General features: G+C 39.8%; 4 protein-coding genes and 1 non-coding gene across 8 annotated transcripts; 3 read left to right on the forward strand and 2 right to left on the reverse strand.

Annotated features, from left to right (window-relative positions):
• Window positions 1–5,656: 5,656 nt before the first annotated feature.
• Window positions 5,657–6,277, reverse strand: LOC135588745 (histone H3.2). The gene has a single exon (XM_065081031.1). The coding sequence runs from the start codon at window positions 6,225–6,227 to the stop codon at window positions 5,817–5,819; it is 411 nt and encodes a 136-aa protein (XP_064937103.1). The 5' UTR covers window positions 6,228–6,277; the 3' UTR covers window positions 5,657–5,816.
• A 1,072-nt stretch (window positions 6,278–7,349) lies between these two features.
• Window positions 7,350–8,269, reverse strand: LOC135588744 (RING-H2 finger protein ATL74-like). Its single transcript, XM_065081030.1, has one exon. It carries the CDS (start codon window positions 8,087–8,089, stop codon window positions 7,550–7,552), a length of 540 nt encoding a protein of 179 aa, XP_064937102.1. The 5' UTR covers window positions 8,090–8,269; the 3' UTR covers window positions 7,350–7,549.
• Window positions 8,270–11,610: 3,341 nt separating this feature from the next.
• LOC135588746 (SKP1-interacting partner 15-like) lies at window positions 11,611–15,567 on the forward strand. 4 transcript variants are annotated; one of them, XM_065081032.1, is made up of 2 exons: window positions 11,611–12,949; window positions 15,190–15,567. In XM_065081032.1, exon 1 carries the CDS (start codon window positions 11,696–11,698, stop codon window positions 12,929–12,931), a length of 1,236 nt encoding a protein of 411 aa, XP_064937104.1. In that variant the 5' UTR covers window positions 11,611–11,695; the 3' UTR covers window positions 12,932–12,949; window positions 15,190–15,567. The 4 variants fall into 4 exon arrangements, with proteins under 4 accessions (XP_064937104.1, XP_064937106.1, XP_064937105.1 ...); XM_065081034.1 differs by having other exon boundaries at window positions 15,241–15,567; XM_065081033.1 differs by having other exon boundaries at window positions 15,256–15,567.
• A 784-nt stretch (window positions 15,568–16,351) lies between these two features.
• On the forward strand, window positions 16,352–16,423 carry TRNAP-AGG (transfer RNA proline (anticodon AGG)). Its single transcript has one exon. It is a non-coding gene; the product is annotated as a tRNA-Pro (tRNA).
• Window positions 16,424–16,544: 121 nt separating this feature from the next.
• LOC135680439 (dof zinc finger protein DOF1.8-like) lies at window positions 16,545–17,297 on the forward strand. The gene has a single exon (XM_065194321.1). It carries the CDS (start codon window positions 16,545–16,547, stop codon window positions 17,295–17,297), a length of 753 nt encoding a protein of 250 aa, XP_065050393.1.
• Window positions 17,298–18,945: the final 1,648 nt, after the last annotated feature.

Raw genomic sequence — 18,945 nt, forward strand, 5'->3', positions numbered from 1 at the left:
AAACACATTTTTCATCTGTAATGTTCCGACACGTCACGTGATAACGTTGGCCCCACGGCATTGTTTCGTCCAAAGAGGGAACAATCGTGTTCCCTGACTTTCCCGGGACAGTGGAGCAGCTTTTAAGGCGGCTGCCACTGGTGGCCTCGTCTCTCCGCGTGAGCGCGAAGCTTCCCATGAGCGGGACGGCGTTTGCCTGGATCACTTTAAGTCAACATCAACGCTGCATCAATGAGGCTCGCCTTTGTTTACTTCTTCAGCCGACGAAATACCATTTATATCCCTGCACACCATTGCAATCCTCGAAGATACTTCTCTCTTTAATTACCGGTCAACATTACATACGTACATATATATAAGTAATTTCGATATAATTATTTACTGCTGTAAAAATAGAAATTTGGAGGGATGAAAAATCCCCAAAAAGTCTAATTTTGTTTATTTGCTTTTTATGGTGTGGGTTAAAAGGAGAGAGACAAAGACAGAGACAGAACAAATCAAAGTGGGGTTAGCTTTTTTAGCACGTCGGGAAAATAAAAAGAACTCGTCCGATTCAGATAGGGGACCCACGTCGAGAGAGCCGTTTCGGCCAATCATAAGCCGGCGTACGTTTTCGGGTGCGTCGCCCGCCGGTAAGAAAACACCGGTCTCGGGTTTCCGGACCACCAACGCCGTTCTCGACTTACCCGCTCTTCAACTGGAGGCCTACGAGGGACCCTTATGAGATGGAGCGTCGCGTCCAATCGAAAGGCGGAGCGGGGTAACGGGTGGGAGGTCGGAAGTGAGGAGAACTGCTTCGGGTTTCGATAACACCACGCCCGCGTTCTCGGGTTGCACGCCGGTGGGTGTTCGGGGGAAGAAACATGGAATAATGAGGGACGCACGCTTCGGCTCATCAAAGTTCGCGACCTCATCCGATGTGATGATGAGAGAGATTAATAGGAGATTATTATTCCCACAATAATAATAATAATAATAATAATAAATGCAATTATGTGATGGATATTATAAGCTGGATGGGGCGGTGCACAATAATTTCATGGGTGGCGTGACAACAATTGATAGGGTGGCCATAATTACTGTATTGTGGGGGCAATGATGGATGGTAATGAGAGCTGCAGCCACAATTACTGATTGCCACAATTAGAGTAGCGAGTCGATCAGGCAATGGAGAAAATGACATGATAAACCATGATAGGCTTTGTTTTCTACTCTCCATATTCGTAGTTCATTTACTTCTTCTATCATCTCTATCTCAATTGGTTTTCTAGTTAAATCTATAGATGATAAACCATGATATGATATTTTTTCCGAGCATTAAACCCGTTAATAACAAAATGCATAACTTTACGAGGATTCAAAAATTACTAAAAAAAAGTTTACCAATTTTATCACTATAAGCCATGATAGATCATAATCATCTCTTTCTTTCTTTTTCCAATGATCACTCAGCTTCTTATTTGTAATTCAGCTTTAAATTAATATAATTATTTTTTTAAAAATTAAAATTAAAATTTTTTAAGTTTAGAGACGATAGATTTTTGTTAATATATTTAAATTAATGTTGTATAATCTGATTATATATTTTATATCGAGTCTGCATCACATTTTAAGAGATTAGAAAAACACTTTATTCTAAATAATTTCATCTACTAGAAGAACTTAAAAGTTATTGACTTCACCCGTCGTCCACTGTGGTCAAGACAGACTACTTGGAGTTCATCAACATGACTTTGAGATTCTCTATCACATTATTACTCACAAATTTAGGTCGAGAAATTTGGTGAGTCATCCCTAGCAAATTTTGGTATAACATAGTTGATAAAAAAATTATCAATAGTTGACACATGACCCACAGAGAAAGCTTTTTTTTTTTTTTTTTTTCAATCTATCATGGAAAAGAAGAAAAATACAAATTTCGTTCTTTTCCTTTACAACGAGATGGAGAATCCTAAACCTATTTCTCCTCCCCGATGATAAGAGAAGACAATCATAAATTTTTCTCTCCTCCTTCAAATGTATAAAATCATATCTTAAACAATGAAAATTTTAACTCCGAGAACGACTCTAACCCTCGTTTGGAGATTTTATGCTACTAACTTGAGTGTCGGAGGGATCGGATCGAAAAATCTAACTTGGCCTTAATCTTCGTACAGGTGATATCTTGGAAATATGATGCTTTTACTTTAGAGCTACCTCGGAACTATCTCGAAACCACCTTCCATCTCAGAATTATCTTAGAGTCACCTTCTACCTCGAAATTTAAAGCCATCTCAGAAGATAGTATTTTCACATCGGATATACCTCAAAGGCATTTTGGATATTTCTATACACACTAATATAGATCACGTCAAGCTGTTAAAGATGTTAATAATATTTTTTTCCTAATTTATAACACAATCTTAAATAAATATAATTATTTAAAAAAAAATTAAAATTTAGAGACAATAGACTTTATGAGACTAATAAGAGACGGTATATCGAGTCATATTATATTTTAAAAGACTAATAAGCGTCACGTTCTAAATAATGCTGATAATTATATTTATTAAAATTTATTATTTTTTAATATTTGATGAAGGGTTCTATTACACTATCAAATCAATATTTTATATGCCTAATTATAAGTAAAAAACAACACACCAATTATGATCACATAATTGGACTCCACGGATGAACAAATATCTTATCCACCTTCTCGATTGATCTAAATAGGAATTGCAATAGATTAGATCTGAAAACTTCACTAATCATTTAGCTAACCTAACTTTAGCTCAATCCGAGTAGGTAGCCATATCTTATTCAAATCTATCGATGTCAAATCCTAATTAGACATCATTTGCTCTATCCCTCATATAAGATTCACAAAATCCAATCCAAAGTGTTCAAACACATCAGATTCGCACATACAATCATAGTGAAGGAATCATTCCCTCGAGGACTTATGTCGATGGATGTCGGGTGACATTACACCACATAAAGAGTTCACATCTACATCGATTGGGATCCAATCCTTCCATACGTTAATTGCTCCCGACATGGGTTTAGAAAAATGTTTGGAATAATTCTCCTCGATCTATAAGGTCATGTCAATAATTAGAGGCTAATAATACTAAGACTATGTCGATTATTAAAGGGTTAGTGCGCGTATTATGGCCGAAAGATGCCAATCTAGCTTTAGATGTCGCTAGCACGCATGATGTGATTTCATTACGTTACCTAACGCATCTATAAGATAGAAGGAATCGAAGGAATCATACGTGGGTGAGATGTTATTGTAAGACTTGTTTTGGGTTGCATGAAAGTTTCCTTTCTCTTTGTATTAATTTAGATATTAGAGTATTTTATTATAATTTCATGATTTATTTTTTGAGATCGGATCGTTCGAGCATGATACTAATATTCTAATATAGAATATGATTCCTTCACTGTGAAAAGAATAACTAATCGATTATGTTTCATTGATTTTCTTTTGTTGATCAATTTTATTTTGTTTATATAAATAAATAAATATATATATATATATATAACGAAAGAAAACATCAAAAAGTATATGGAGATCTAAAAAATATCATGAATGAATCTACAAAAGCGAAAAAGGACACGTAGAATGTGTCTAAGAAAGTCTTCCCTCTAGCAATCAAGTGGGAAGTCATATTAAGCGAAGAAAAAGACAAGATGATGAATGCGACAAAGATTAGGAGAAAAAAAATATCTTCTTACCTTTAGGTAAGGGTCATTTTCAGAGCGTTGAAATCCTTATTGGTTCCACTATTACTGTTCGAGTTGTAAAGTGGCATTAGATCCCCATATCATTTTATGATGATTGGTATGATTCAACGATGCATGTTTCTTTTCTATTCCACATCAAAAACATATCATCAATGCATCTTCTGTTGGCTCGTCACGATTGTTAATTGTATTTTATCCATTAAATAATGAAAAACATGTGAAAACATAAAAATTCTTTTTTTAGCAGCTTGAAAAAGATGTGTGAAAAAGCAGAGGAAGCAATTAGGATGTTTTTCACACATATTGATTCATATGATTCGAAAAGAAAACTTTACAGAGAAAGCATTTGTCACTATTCTTAGTTAACTTATTAATTTTATTTGATCCGATCGAAATATTTAAATTGATTGATAGTTATATACTAAGTTTTTTATAAGTTATTATAATACATATGTGTCATAGAGCTCTCTCACTATACCTAATTATTTAATCAATTCTAATATCAAATGTTGATCAAAATATAACAAACTAAATAATTTATCAATTTTTTAGATGAGATTAATCAAAATATTATAATATTTTTTTACACCAATATAATATAATCATAAGAGTCATATAATCTAGTGTGCGGAGATCACTATCTTATGTTTCCTTCTTCCTCTTTGATGATCTATAATTCTTGGATAAAATCTGTTGTTATTAATACATATAGATATATACATATTATAACACCTCTTATTAATCCCATATCAAAAGTGGATAGGACTAAAATTAACTTATAAGAGTCTGATAAGTATACTATTATTAACTTTAGCTTAAATATTTTGGTCAATGGTTTAAACCAAACAAAGTTGATAGCCTAATTAGCTCATCAGACTCGTATATATATATATATATATAAAGTATCACACAAATAATTGAAAGACTACAACTCAAGTATAAGATCACTCACTGCCTCTTATGTTTACCGAGGTTTACTCTATTGGTTCTTCCTCAACGACCATCTACCTGTCTTAGGTGGAAAGGAAAAAGATTATGTTTTATTACGAAACGTCACAAAGATATTTGACGCCACCACAACTTCTAAGTATAGAGATCACTGCATATGTTGGTGTATATTTGACATAACCTCAACCCCTCTCCACTGTCAAGGAGAGGAATTAGATCAAGCACAGTAGCTCCTCAGGAAACAAGGGATGAGGATGATGGCAGGAAATTTCTAATCATACTGCTGTTTGAGGGTCAAATCTGATAGAGTAGTGATATCAATCTGGTTGATAGCTACCAAAAACAATCTCTGTAAGTGCCATCAAGTCAACGTCTAAATCCACCAAATAAAAAGGTTCCAGTTTTAATGGTGCCTTTTGTTTATAGCCACCATTCGAGAGTCAAATCAGATACAGTATTGACATCAATCAGGTTGATAGCTGACCAACAAAAAATCTTCCTAAGTGCGCAGAGTCAACACCTAAATCCTCCAAATAAAAGGTGTGTTTTGTGTATCATGAAGTACTGAAGTCACGGTTGAATGCAGGATAAGAGTATTTGTGATAGAAGTTAAAGGAGACTGCCACTAGTTGGGTCCGATGCATACATAGGCTCAGCGAGATTAATGTTAGATTGGACACAGAGGCCATATAGTCATGGCATTTATTGCCCTCCTAAAGTGACAGAAAAATAACTGTTTCCGAACCAACCTGACGTAGGTCCTCTTCATCGGACCAAATCGATCCGCAACTTAGACTCGATTAAACCGAACCGGGTTTCATCGAGACCGGACGAAGGTCTTCTCCCAGTCCGATCGATGGGATGCGCCTCAACCAGCGTCGCGTCCTCGATCGGACAACCCTTCACCGATCAAATGATTGTAGAGATTTCGATCTGATTAGTATGCATTCATTGAGATTGCATCTACGCAGATTCATAATTCGAAATTTCAAAGCCTGATTCTAATATAGCCACATTCTAAGATTACTGAAGCAGATTTAGTGCAAAGAGGCAAATGGAGTCACCATTCTTCCCTCTGTGCATCACAAGAAAGAAGAGAAACGATAGGAAACGAAACCCCAAGGAAGAAAGGCGCATCAAGCCCTCTCCCCGCGGATCCTGCGCGCGAGCTGGATGTCCTTGGGCATGATGGTCACCCTCTTGGCGTGGATCGCGCAGAGATTGGTATCCTCGAAGAGGCCGACGAGGTAGGCCTCCGCCGCCTCCTGGAGGGCCGACACGGCGGAGCTTTGGAACCGGAGGTCCGTCTTGAAGTCTTGCGCGATCTCCCGCACCAGCCTCTGGAAAGGCAGCTTCCGGATGAGGAGCTCCGTGCTCTTCTGGTACTTGCGGATCTCCCTTAAGGCCACCGTCCCGGGGCGAAAACGATGGGGCTTCTTCACGCCGCCGGTCGCGGGCGCCGACTTCCTCGCCGCCTTCGTCGCCAGTTGCTTCCTCGGTGCCTTCCCGCCGGTGGACTTGCGAGCGGTCTGTTTCGTTCTCGCCATCTGGAGATCGGGGTCGAGTGAGGAAAATTTGGGGATTTCTAGATCGGAACTTTGGGATTGGAATGGGAGAAGGACATGAGATTTGGGTCATTTTATAGGCGGAGGGGGAAGAAGTGGCGGGATCGGGGCAATTAATTGGGGGTTCGAAAAAAAGTTCGCACGAGAATTTTCGCTTTCCCGCGTAGAATTTGGGGCGTTCGATCGGAATCGATGAACGGCAAAGATGATGCACAGTGGGAATACGCGGATCGCGATCCCTGGCTCTTCCTATCACTTATCAGAAACATTTTTTATCACACGTGTAGGTCTCACAACGACCTGATTCGAACGACCAGATGTGGCGGATCTGTTTCAGCGACTTTTTTTTCTTTAATTTTAACTCGTTTACATTTGTGCATTTTAAATTAATAAAAAATCTTGAGTTTTTATCCAATGACATCCATTAATTAAATTTTTTTTCTTTAATTTTAACTCGTTTACACTTGACGTCTTTTTTTTTTCACCTTAGATAAAAATATCTCTTTGCCACTACTCTCACTCTCAATTGTCACGTTGTCTTTTCCTTTATCTTCTAATTTTATTGGTACCATCTCATTCTCTATTAATTATTGTCATCAACAATGTCATCCCCTCTTTCATGATCTCCAACATCATCTCTAAAAATCGCTATCATCATTAGCAAGTAAGGGTCAATGGTAATGATGAAAGTAGACGAGGAGTTAGAGATAGTAATATGCCGACGAACAGAGTGAGGGTGATGGTAGAGGGTTATACGTAAAAAGAATTATATGTATATATATATATATATGTATATATATATATATATAAGGTATTAAGAAAAAGTTTAATAATAATTTTTTAAAGATAAAATGCCCAGAAACATTTTGTTTCAATTTAATGTACAAAGCCATATCAAATGAAATGCGATAAATAAGGGTCAAAGTTTGACGTGAATTCCATCCGATCATATAGTGTACTGCTTAAAATTGGTGGATCGGAGTTACCAGAAATATAATTACGAGTAGGAAAATAGATATACGAATCAAATCTACGAATTTGAATATTTAGTAGTTTATTAATGGAACTAAATTCGTATTTACTATATTTATTTCCATTGTTTAGCCACAAGAACACGATCTATGGGCTCAAGTCCCAGCATTGACCGGGATATATGGAGTCAACCAGAATCAAGTGCTCGAAGGGGAGTCGTGGAAGACACCTGCCCGCTTAAATCCTTACACCAACTGCACATCAATTCATGGACTCATGAAGACGAAATCACAGACTGCTTCACTTCACACTGTGATACGCACATCTGACTACTAGTGAACTGCGTGATCGCCGTCCGAAGCGGCGCTGCACTTGCCGAACAGGCTCCGCCGGCACGTCGGGCACGAGAGCCGGGACGCCAGCCAACGATCAATGCAGTGGACGTGGAAGCCATGGTTACAGCCGGGTAGCACCCGGACGCGCTCGCCGGGCGCGAACTCCGACAGGCATATCGCGCACTCCGACCCCCCGACCGGCTCGCCCGAGTACACGATCAGGCCGGAGCTCGCGGTGGCGGCCTGCTCCCCCTTGACGCGAGCGGCTGCCGCGGCCGCCGGGAGGCCGGCAAGACACGGCCGGGCAGCGTGCGGTTCCAGCCACGCCCACCGCGCGACGCGGAGCACGCACCGGACGACGAAGCTCGCGACGACGGCGCCGATGAGCACGCAGAGGACGACGGCCAGGATCATGATCACGTCGGCGTCGTAGGAGCTGCGCCCCCGCGAGTTCGGCGAGGCCACGGGTGCCAACTCATCAAGCAACAGCAGCCTCCGGCCGCGTTGTGGAGCAACGGGAAGAGTGGAAGACAGCATTATCGTGCTAAGGAGCTATCTTCCAAACGCAGGGCTGGAATCTGCACTTAAAGACGGGATTCCGATGAGGTGTTCTCCAGGCTTTACATCGAGCAAGGACAAACGAGGCTTGCACTCACACAAGCTAATTGGACACAGGAAAAGACCAGTGCAGCAACTCCAAACAAGATTACACTCGAAGCCACCATAAATCATGGATTTGGAGCCTCCACTTAGACTTTAATATTCATCAAGGAGAGGGATGCATCACTGCGCCCGGAGAAACGGGGATCCGACGACGCTGACTTGTCTACTCGTGAGTAGATCACATCGCGCCGCAAGGCAATGGGAGGCGTGGGTGATGGAGTTGGAGTGGTGTGGTTAGGGTGGGTGGAAGGATGCCGTCCCTTTTGGGATAGTAATATATGATGCCGTCTGGAATTATTATATGCAATCATGCATATAAAGATTGTGTTATTTAAAAGCAAATATATATATATATATATATATATATATATATATATATATTCTTATTTAAAAGCTTAAAAACTTGTATATGTGTTAGCTAAAAATTAAATATATACAAATGCTTTTAAAGAAATTAAACAAAATAATAGAAACCATGATTAGACATGGATTATCTAACTTTTTTTATATATGTTAATGAGTGGTAAGAAGGATCTTAATATTCGAATGATACATATGTTATAACAAAATGTATGATGAATAACGTGCTACTTCTATACTCTTTGCAAGGATATATATATATATATATTCTTGGAAACGATTTGATGAAAAATTGGTTTTCCAGTACTTAGAACTATATTTTAAAAAATTTTCTTAGTTTGTAAAAATTAGAAAAAAAGAATCATTTGTGAAAATTATTTTGTGAAGAGTCCTTAATTTGGAAGTGTTTTTATAATTTAATGAATACAAAATGAGTATTACTCTCTCTTTTATACAATTATACATAAAAGTATCTCTACATTTTTCAACACTTCTTGAGGTCTTTAAAAAAAAGGGATAAAATCACGCATGACCTATTTAGAAAGGATAATTTCTATCGAGCTCTTGAATCGATAAATATAAATAATTATTTATTATATGACATATCATATAAGGTAACAAGAGGCTTTAGGTAAGTAAAAAGAGATATTAATTGACATATTTAGTCATACGAAGTAAAATGATTCACATAAGTATCAGAGTTACTTCTATCAAAATTGAACAAACAAAACTCACTCAAAATGAATATATATATATAAATAATATAATTAATATGTGTGAAAATTTTTTCGTAAAGTATCCAAAATCTTTATAAATTTTCATATAGTATTTTTCATGAAATAACTATTTTATCTTAGCTTTCACTATACCCAAATCTGCATGTCGCATTCATATTCGTTTAATACTGGCTCTCTGATTATTGTTGGACTTGTTACTTATATCCCTACTTAGATGATGATAATCCCACTGGATCTTTCTTTGTGCATAAGGGCTATAAATAAAAATTACGAGAGTCGTCGTTATACCTCTTCTTCCTCGACGTAATGAGACAGTGCATAGTAGATATGATAAAAACAGGGATAAATTAATATTTTCACATTATAAGAAAAGTTTTATAAGAATTTATTAAATATATAATCTATGAAATATCTTAAGGCATCCCGACAGTTCCTCAAACATTGTGGCAAGTGCTAAGTGCTGTTCCGAACCCTACTGCCACTTTGGAGTTTCATGTGCATCTTCAACGTTAATGTGGCACAAAGTCTACTGCAAGTCTCAAATGGATAAGACTGACAAATAATGGTTCTTTTTCTCAACTTGCCTATTAGTGGGGGTACTTATGTTGGATGTCTCCCGGACATTATCTTGACTCTCAGCTTCTATCAGATCAAGTGCCTGGGCCAGGTTTCAGAGCTCAACAGAAAAACTTTCTTGTATGGAGTGGTGGTAGGGAACATGTCTTCTTCAATTCCACCACTTGAGATGTCTTTGACTTTTTTTTTCTTTTTCCTTTTTTTTGAACATTTTCTTCGTTCTCTTCTTAAGTTTATCTTGAAATTTTAATAACTTTTATTATCCTGGGATGTGACAATTACTAAGTTTTTTAGTAACTTAATGAGAAAATAAAAATTATATACTCATGTTGTAAAACTTAATATTGAGGAGTCAATACGGTTAGATTCTATCCCGAATATGTAGGGTTGCCCACACGAAGATCCGAAGATGTGGCAGAGGAACTAAGTCGGGTCGGAGAGTACCTCATCAGTCAACTCAAGGTGGGTTTTCGATTGTTGCTCCTCCTTGCCAAGAAAGATTAATGTCGGGATGGAGATTCTCGACTCAATCTCTCCAAAGTTTAATTCAGCTCGAGGTGGTATATAACTGTTTGAGGTGTGCTCCCCTTATTAGTGGGGAGGGGATTAGTTTTTATACCAATTTGTCGGAAGCTCGACCATACGAGGCTATCTATGATACCTTGGGAGGTCGACCCAAGCTTTCCGCACTACGCGAGCCGACTTGTATAGCTCTGCGCTATGCGGCACTGTTTTGCATCATCGCAGATGACTTGGGGTAGGGTAACGTTGCCTCATACAAATCCAAGTGGCACGGGTATGACTTCCGTCGCCCTTAGTTCCGATGTACTTTTATCGACACGTATACACCACGTCGATCATGAGGTGACTGTCGCCCATTACCAAGCAAGTGACACCAAAATATGTCTTATCAACTCTTATTGGAAAACGAAGTCTCATGCAAACTATTCTACTTGTATCGATTAGAACAAATGATAACTTATAAAGGATAATTATGTTAAATTTAAAAATAATAAGCAGTCAATGACATAATACCTTTGTTAATAAAGCTATAAGCACAACTATTTCTGTATTAAAAATTTGGACTATTAAAGAAAGGTGGTATTATCTAAAACATTACATGTCTTTTGTAGAATGGATAATGCAAGTGAGTCAAGAGATAATGTGCTTAGTTGCATTGTAATACCATCAAATACTTTCAAGAATTATATAAGTTTTATTTTAAAGAATAATAAAAATAATATATTTTTATCAAATATACTGTTTTATAAGGTGTTGTTAGTAGAAATAGTGGTAGTTATGAAGGTGCAAATGGAACGCCTAATATATTGCTTAACGAAAAAGGAAGTTTACTATTTATAATCTGCATTTACTATTTACAGTCCCTTATAATTGATAATTTTTTAAAAAATAATAAAAAAAATATTTTTTTATTATAATCTTAATATTATTGATTTTATTTTTTTCTCATATCCTCTTATTTCATTTTGCTCTTAATTGATATCCTTTTTTTTATGTCGTCCTTTTTTTAAAAAATAGAAGTAGTAAAAGAGATGAAAAAAATAAATGAAAGAATAAAATATTATATTTATTTGTAAAAAGATAGTTTTAAAACATTAAAAAAAATTAAAATAGGATTATAAACAGTAAAGAAGAGTTACAGATAGTAACAGAAAAACAAAACTATATTAATTGACCTAATTACCCTTTCAGCTGCTACCCCTTTCCCATCATTAAACGCCATCCGTCGCCGCTTCCGTCCCTTTTCTTCCTCCTCCGCGCCGGTGCGGACGACGGTGGCGTCGCCATGCCCCCGAGCCAGGCGACCCACGACACGGCCTCCGATGCCTCCGCCACCGCCGCGACAACTTCGGAGCTGGAGCCGGGTCATTCGCCGCCGGGTGCCCCGATCCAGCTCCTCCCCCAGGACGCCCTCCACAACGTTCTCGGCCGCCTCTCCCTCCGCGAGGCCCTTGCCTGCCGCCCAGTCTGCCGCCTCTTCCGGGACGCCCTCTCATCCTTTCCCTTTCTGTCCTCTCTCCCCCCTCTCCGCCTCCTCGCCCTCCGCCACCCCCGCTCCTCGGCCAACGGCGGCGGACGCGACTCCCACGGATCCTGTCTCCACGCGTTCGATCCCTCCCTCCGTAGCTGGATCCGCCTTCCCCTGTTTTTCCTCCCCTTCCCCTCCTCCTCCCCGGTGACCGCCTCCCCCTCGCTCCTCTACCTCTGGGTCGACGCCGCCGCCGCCTCCACTGGCGACGCAAAGATCCCGAGAACCCTCGCCGTCTACAATCCCCTCTCCGGATCCCACCGCCTGCTCCCCCCGCTCGGCTCCGCCTGGTCTCGCCACGGCACCGTTCTCGCCGGCCCTGGTGGTGCTGTTCTCGTCCTCACCCAGCTGGCCGCCCTCGCGTATTCCCCCGGATCCGACCGCTGGCTCAAGTTCTCCCTCAACTTGCCTTCCAAGCCCCGGAGCCCAGTTCTGATGGCCGGGGCGATCTTCGCGCTATGCGACGTCGGCACTCCCTGGCGGAGCCTGTGGAGGCTCTTCTCCTGCCGCCTGCTCGATCTCGGTGAGTGGGCTCCGCTGAAACGGCCCGAGTGGGGGGACGTGCTCAACATCCTCAAGCGGCCGCGCCTGCTGGCTGGTGCGGGCGGTGGACGGATATTAATGATCGGAGGGCTACGGTCGTCGCTCGATGCGGATGCGCCGTGCTCGACGGTGCTGATCTTGAGGCTCGATCTACAAACGATGGAGTGGGATGAGGCTGGTAGGATGCCTTCGGAGATGTATCAGTGCTTCGGGGGTGGCGGGTTGGGCCATGTGGCGGCAGCCGGCGGGGCCAATAACAAGGTGAAGGTGTTCGGTGGGGACGGGAGGGTTTGGTTCTCGGGGAGGAGGGTCAGAGGAAAGTTGGCAATGTGGGAGGAGGACGACAAGGGTGGCTGTGGTGTGTGGAGTTGGGTTGATGGCGTTCCAGGGTGCAATGAAGGAGTATACAGGGGCTTCGTCTTTGATGCTGGTTTCAGTGCCATGCCCTGAGATACACAAACTAGTGAGGTACTTTTGCTCCAGTTTTATGTAGAACCTGTAATTATATCATAGATGACTAGGAATTATTCTCTTTTCAGATGCATTTAAAATTATATCCTTTGTGAATTTCTAGAATCGAGATCTATCTAATAGTTAATTGGAACATCTGGGGTTTGTCTTATCTGATCTTAGGTTTGTTCCAGCTGGTTTTAGGTGAAAGATCCTGGCACAACTTATTTATTCAAGCCTTCAACTTAAATCCTCTTCACGTCCCTCCATTAGGGTCTACATATATTTTTTTCCTGCTGTTTAGAGGGTCATATCACTAGGCAAACCAAGAGCGATCAGATATATTCTCTCAAAAACCACTGAGCTATTGAACAAGGCCCTGTGGATCTAGAATGTATTTCATGGAACTAATTGTTTTTTGGGGCTTATTGCTCAGAGTCGCGTAGTTTTCATTTATTATTGAGGAACTGGTTTCCGTGAAAAGTTGGATAGCAATAGTAGGTGGGATGATGTAGATAATCTAGTTAGCCGAGTAGAAGTTTGTCAATTGCTGTGATGCTGTATTCTGCAGTCTTTTTTTTTTTTTTTCCATTCTGCAGTCAATTTCACTCAACCAAAATCCTCCTCTAAATCTAGTTGACCTTTAGCATTACTAGGATCTGCTGAGTTTGAATTGTCTCTTATTTGAATATAGTGTACGAGACACAGATAATTTAAATTGGTACTGACATAGAGTGTTTTTTAAGGCCACATGCTTTTGCTAGACTATCTCGTGAGGTTAACTAAACAGTTGTTCTCAGTTATTGTCTAAAGGTTGGCACTCTCTCTAATAATTAGTACAGTATTTGACACTTTAGCCTGAACCTGCATCTACACGCTAGAGAATAATTTGGCCAAGCATTTTGTATGGAATTGATTTAGACCCAATTTGTACCTTGGTCTGAATCAAGACAAGTTCTTATCTGCCTTAAAAGATGGGACACAGCAGGCAATTCAGATCATTGAAATGCTTGTTTCCAACTTTTAGATTATTAGTATAGCAGTTCTCCGATTTTGAAAGGCCTCTAATGGACAGGAACTTTAAGAAGTAGTTCAGGGTTCCACAATCCTATTTTAGAAAGAAAAGGGATTTTGATGGGCTTGCAAATGATCATGACCTAAACAGTGACAAAAAATTCCTGTTTTGCGGACAAACCCACTGTCTGTGTCGTACTGACTGGCTGTATGCACAGTCCGTACCATCTATTTGCATGAGTCCATGAGGCCCCTCCGAGGTTCAATGGGTTATTCAACTTCTGAATCACGTAGGACAGCAGTCATTAACTATTATACAACTTCTTTTTCATATTTTCAGCAATATCTCTTGTATAGCTTATTACTCTAAACTAGTTTTGTAATCCTGGTTAGATTAGGAGATCAAGGCACTAATAGTCCTGTAAGTATTGGTGATTCTAAGTCCTTAAGGCTCAAACATAACTAAATGGAAGCTTTATTTTCCGTTCCCAAGATTGTTCTGGTTCTTTCTACACAATGGAAGCTCCTTTCATGTAAACTCAACTTTTTGGTATGTTCTCATGTAGGCGTGCGGTGCCAACTCCAACTTTCCTTGTTATCCACTCTTGTTTTGGATCCGTTTGACATCCCTTAGGCTCCTTTCTCGATTTGAATCAAGCGAGTAATTATTTTTATTAAATCTTTAATATATCACAAGCTTCCATTGGTAAGGGTGTATATTTGAATTAGAGCTTCTTTTTGTCATGTCAAATGGATGTTCCTATGCTTTGTGGTTTGCGTTAGATCAAAGGATACTTTATTTAACTTCTTCTAGTATTGCTTCTGAAAGTGAACTGACCATATTTATTTAATTGCCTTATTTGCATCACTTAGACTTACTATACTTTTATGCCTTTTCCTTTACAATTGATATATTTTTCATTATCCATACTTGGACCTCTCCCTTGTACTGATTGGGCAAGTAAATACATGGGATCAAATGGTTTACATATGCTATAGATGAGAGTTCCATGATGCCATAGCACTGAACTTTAGGAAGTTAGCCAAACTTGAAAGTTGCACTTAATATTCTCAGACATGCAGATATGCATCCGGTATATGATTGTATTATATGCCTAGCATAGTTAACTAGGCAGTTCCATCTTCTCTTCCTTGGTAGTTTAGTCTGCATTGTTATGGAAAGAAAAATGAAATAATAGCATCTCCGGTGGAGAGCTAAATTGATGATTCTTATTTCTCTGCAGCTTATGATTGACTTTTGAAAGTATAATTAACTTGGTATCTCCCTCCTCGAGCCTGTTTTGTACCAGTAACCAAGTATAGAGAGAACCACTTGCTGCACATAAAATCCGAGACGGCGGAGAGACAGGCCTTTGCATCAGTGCAAGCCATTGCAAGGGAGGGGTTGGTGTGAAGGTGGCTTCGCTTCGGCGTCTGTACTGCACCGTGCTTTGTGTATGAGAACATGAAACCGATGAAGGTGCGTGCTTATCGTTTTCACTGGTCTTGGCATCACATTTAGTTGACGCAACCAAGGCCTCGGTTGTCTATCAAATATTTATTTGAGTTTATGTAGCACTCTACTACTTGATGAATGTAGTCTAGCCTATATGGCTTATCAACTGGCTTGACGAGTCCTTTTTTTTCTCGCCTATATTCGGTGCACATCCTACCAAAAATTAGGGTCATGTAGCATGCTTATCTGCTATTTTATTCAAACACGGATGGGGTTTACTTTAAAAAGCAGGCAGCGTCCTTGATTCCTCCACATCTCCAATTAGTCACTTTCTGGTGTGAGATCTCACTGACATTAAAACTCGATGCTTGTGATGGCAGAAACTTCTTTAGGGCTTTATTAAAAGGCTCGGAAAATGGTCCGGCTCTGTCAAAAGATCAAGAACGAGTTATCTGACTAATTTTCTAATGAGCTATAGGGATCGATTAATATTTTCATGTATGCAAAAGGCAATTGTATTCTTTTGTTTCTGAATCAATTTAAATCTGTATGGGATAAGAAAACAGGAGACAAATAGAAAGGAGAAAGAAGTGCAGAAAAGGGAAATTAAAAAAAAAAAACTTTAATTTTTTTTGCTTTTTCTTGCAAAGACTTTTTTTTTTTTTTTTTAAATATGAGATTACCTCTAATCTTTTTTTCATTGCCTTCGGTTGATCGTCCCATCATGGTCATCTCTATCGCTCACGTCTGCTCTATTGTTCTTGTCGTCATTCTTAATCATCAATGAATGTTGGATAGAGATTAGGGATAATTTTATTTTATTTTTAAATAAAGAGGGGTAATCTTATTTTTTAGAAAATAAAGAATGTTATAAGAAAGAAAATAGAAGAAAAGGAAAAATGAATATTTATAATTATTATAACATAATGGGTGGTAATGAAACATACAGTGGGCATTTGGTCTAGTGGTATGATTCTCGCTTAGGGTGCGAGAGGTCCCGAGTTCAATTCTCGGAATGCCCCTATTATTTTTATTTTCTTCTACTTTTTGCTGCGCTTAACAGCGACACGTCCAAGCCGCCGACGGAATAGTCTTTACACCGCCCACGAGCGTATTAGTATTCCCCTCATCGAACTCCACAACATGCACATGCACCATCAATCTCCTACAGCTCTTAAGGACGACGTCCCACCTTCCTTTGCTTCTTTCTTCCCGTCCATGTCTGCGTCTCGCCATGGCTTGGCGCCCTGTGCCCACGGCCGGTCGAAACCCCACGTCGAGCTCTCCCCACGGTGCCCGCGCTGCGGCTCCTGCGACACCAAGTTCTGCTACTACAACAACTACAGCCTGAGCCAGCCACGCTACTTCTGCAAGGGCTGCCGGCGTTACTGGACCATGGGCGGGTCGCTCCGCAACGTTCCCGTCGGCGGTAGCAGCCGAACGAATCGTAGAAGGATGCCTAGCAGGGTCTCCGGCGCTCCACCGGTCGCCCGTGAACCGAGCTATGGTCACCAACCGCAAAACCATGGCACCGAGGGCTCCGTTGATCTGGCAGCGTTGTACGCTACGTTCTCTAGTCGGTGTCCTCAGCTTGAGCCAGGCCTCGTCGTGCCGGGGTTGCCGGAAGACATCGACTCCGTCAGTGGCTCGACCGTCGATCACGCTGAATGCCAAGGATCGATCACGGAGCCAATCGGAGAAGGTTTCCTCGATCAAATGAACCAACAATGTCTCATCGGAGAGCTCGATCCAAACAACACGTTCGACACACTTCCGTCGCCATTGGAGATTGCCAACTACTACTCATCTGATCTCTCAAACGCTCCAGACTTTGTGAGTGAAGCCAACATGTATCCATCTCTCGACTACAATCTTCCTTCGAGTGATTGGTGCTGAAGGTGAAGACTTACAGGAAGCTCTGGTTGGAGAGTGGAAGAGCAGCGACAAAGAAACCTGTATGCATGGAAGGAAATATATGATGTGATGAAACCGAGAGTTACATGTAACGTAGTAGAAAGTAAATCCCATAAAAGTAATATGCTTATGGACAATCTCAATGAATGCAAGTCAAAATTAAGGTGCATGGTTCGGATTCATTGTCAACGTTTTGACTTCTTCAGAATGTTAGACATTGAGAAGTGGTCGATCTCTGGAACGTGGTTTTAGGCGCAACCATTGGCACTGCACAAGGGCGATGATCCAAGAAAAAGGCTCATGATCCAACACAAAAGGCTCGATCTCGGTGTTTAATGCTATCCATATGAGCTGTTTAAACAACATAATTTTAAGCATGAACAATTATCGATTAAACTTTGGTTCCCGAGAATATTAAGAATAGGATAGCCTAAAATAGTTATGCTATTTGATAAGTAATATACAGTTAATCATCAACTGACACCTAATACTTAATCATACCAATAGAGAAAGAGAGAAGATATATGTCATCCCTTCACTTATGACGAAATATTCTCACCTATAGTTATAGTCATGTTGAAATCCATTCAAATTCTATTGACTATTGCAACACACTATGATTATGATATCTAGCAAATGAATATGAAAATCGAGTTCCCCAATGACAACCTCGAGAATTGGTGTATGTGATACAGTCTAAAGGATTCATATCTAAGAATTACCTAAATAAGGTGTGTATGTTACTTAGGTCCATTTATGGACTGAAGCAAGCTTCCCGAAATTGAAACATCGATCAGATATTATAACTTCGTTAAGAATGATGATGAATCTTGTGTGTACAGAAAGGTAAATGGGAGAGTTATTAAATTTTTGGTGTTATATGTGAATGATATCCTAATTATTGGGAATGATAAAGAAATACTATTAATAGTAAAAACTTAGTTATCTAGACACTTTTTCACGAAAAAGTTAAGGAAAATATCATATATTTTGACTTATCCTAATATACGTAGACATCATTGTCAAAAGCGCAAATGGACAAATATCTAAAGCATACAATCGAATTATAATCAAAGCGAATACTCATATGTTTTTCTAAATTATATTTTAGTTACTATTTTTTTTCTCCTAGTTAATTTATCGGTGTGATTTATGAGTTTTGACGAAATGAAAGCAATTAAATCATTGTAACTTATTGATGATCATTGAAGCATAGCAGCAACATATGTTGGAAAGTCAAAATGAGGGAGGTGGGCCCTCCCCAAGAAGTCGGCAACACGGTGGGAGTCAACCATGTGAATCTTCGAACCGTCAGGTCCGGCTCGAACCCTCGTCTTGCATGATTTGCCATTGGTTGGACTCCACTTTGATTGGATTAGAGTGAGCAAGCAAAATGTGTCACACATAAGATTGACCGATTCAAGCTTACTCGATGGGTTAGGCTTAAAATTGCCACCCCAATTTTTCTTCGAAATAGACGAATTATTCAATTATTGAAGTTTTTCCACAGTCTAATTCGTTGTTGATTTTTGACTTTTTTTTGCAAGGCGTGAAGTCCATATTCTTAGTCTTGCTTACACCTCAAAGTCAACCCAAAGAGCGGATCAAGTGTCGGTCAAAACTATCCCGC

The sequence above is a fragment of the Musa acuminata genome, chromosome BXJ1-8 (assembly GCF_036884655.1).
Source record: "Musa acuminata AAA Group cultivar baxijiao chromosome BXJ1-8, Cavendish_Baxijiao_AAA, whole genome shotgun sequence".
Taxonomy (NCBI): domain Eukaryota; kingdom Viridiplantae; phylum Streptophyta; class Magnoliopsida; order Zingiberales; family Musaceae; genus Musa; species Musa acuminata.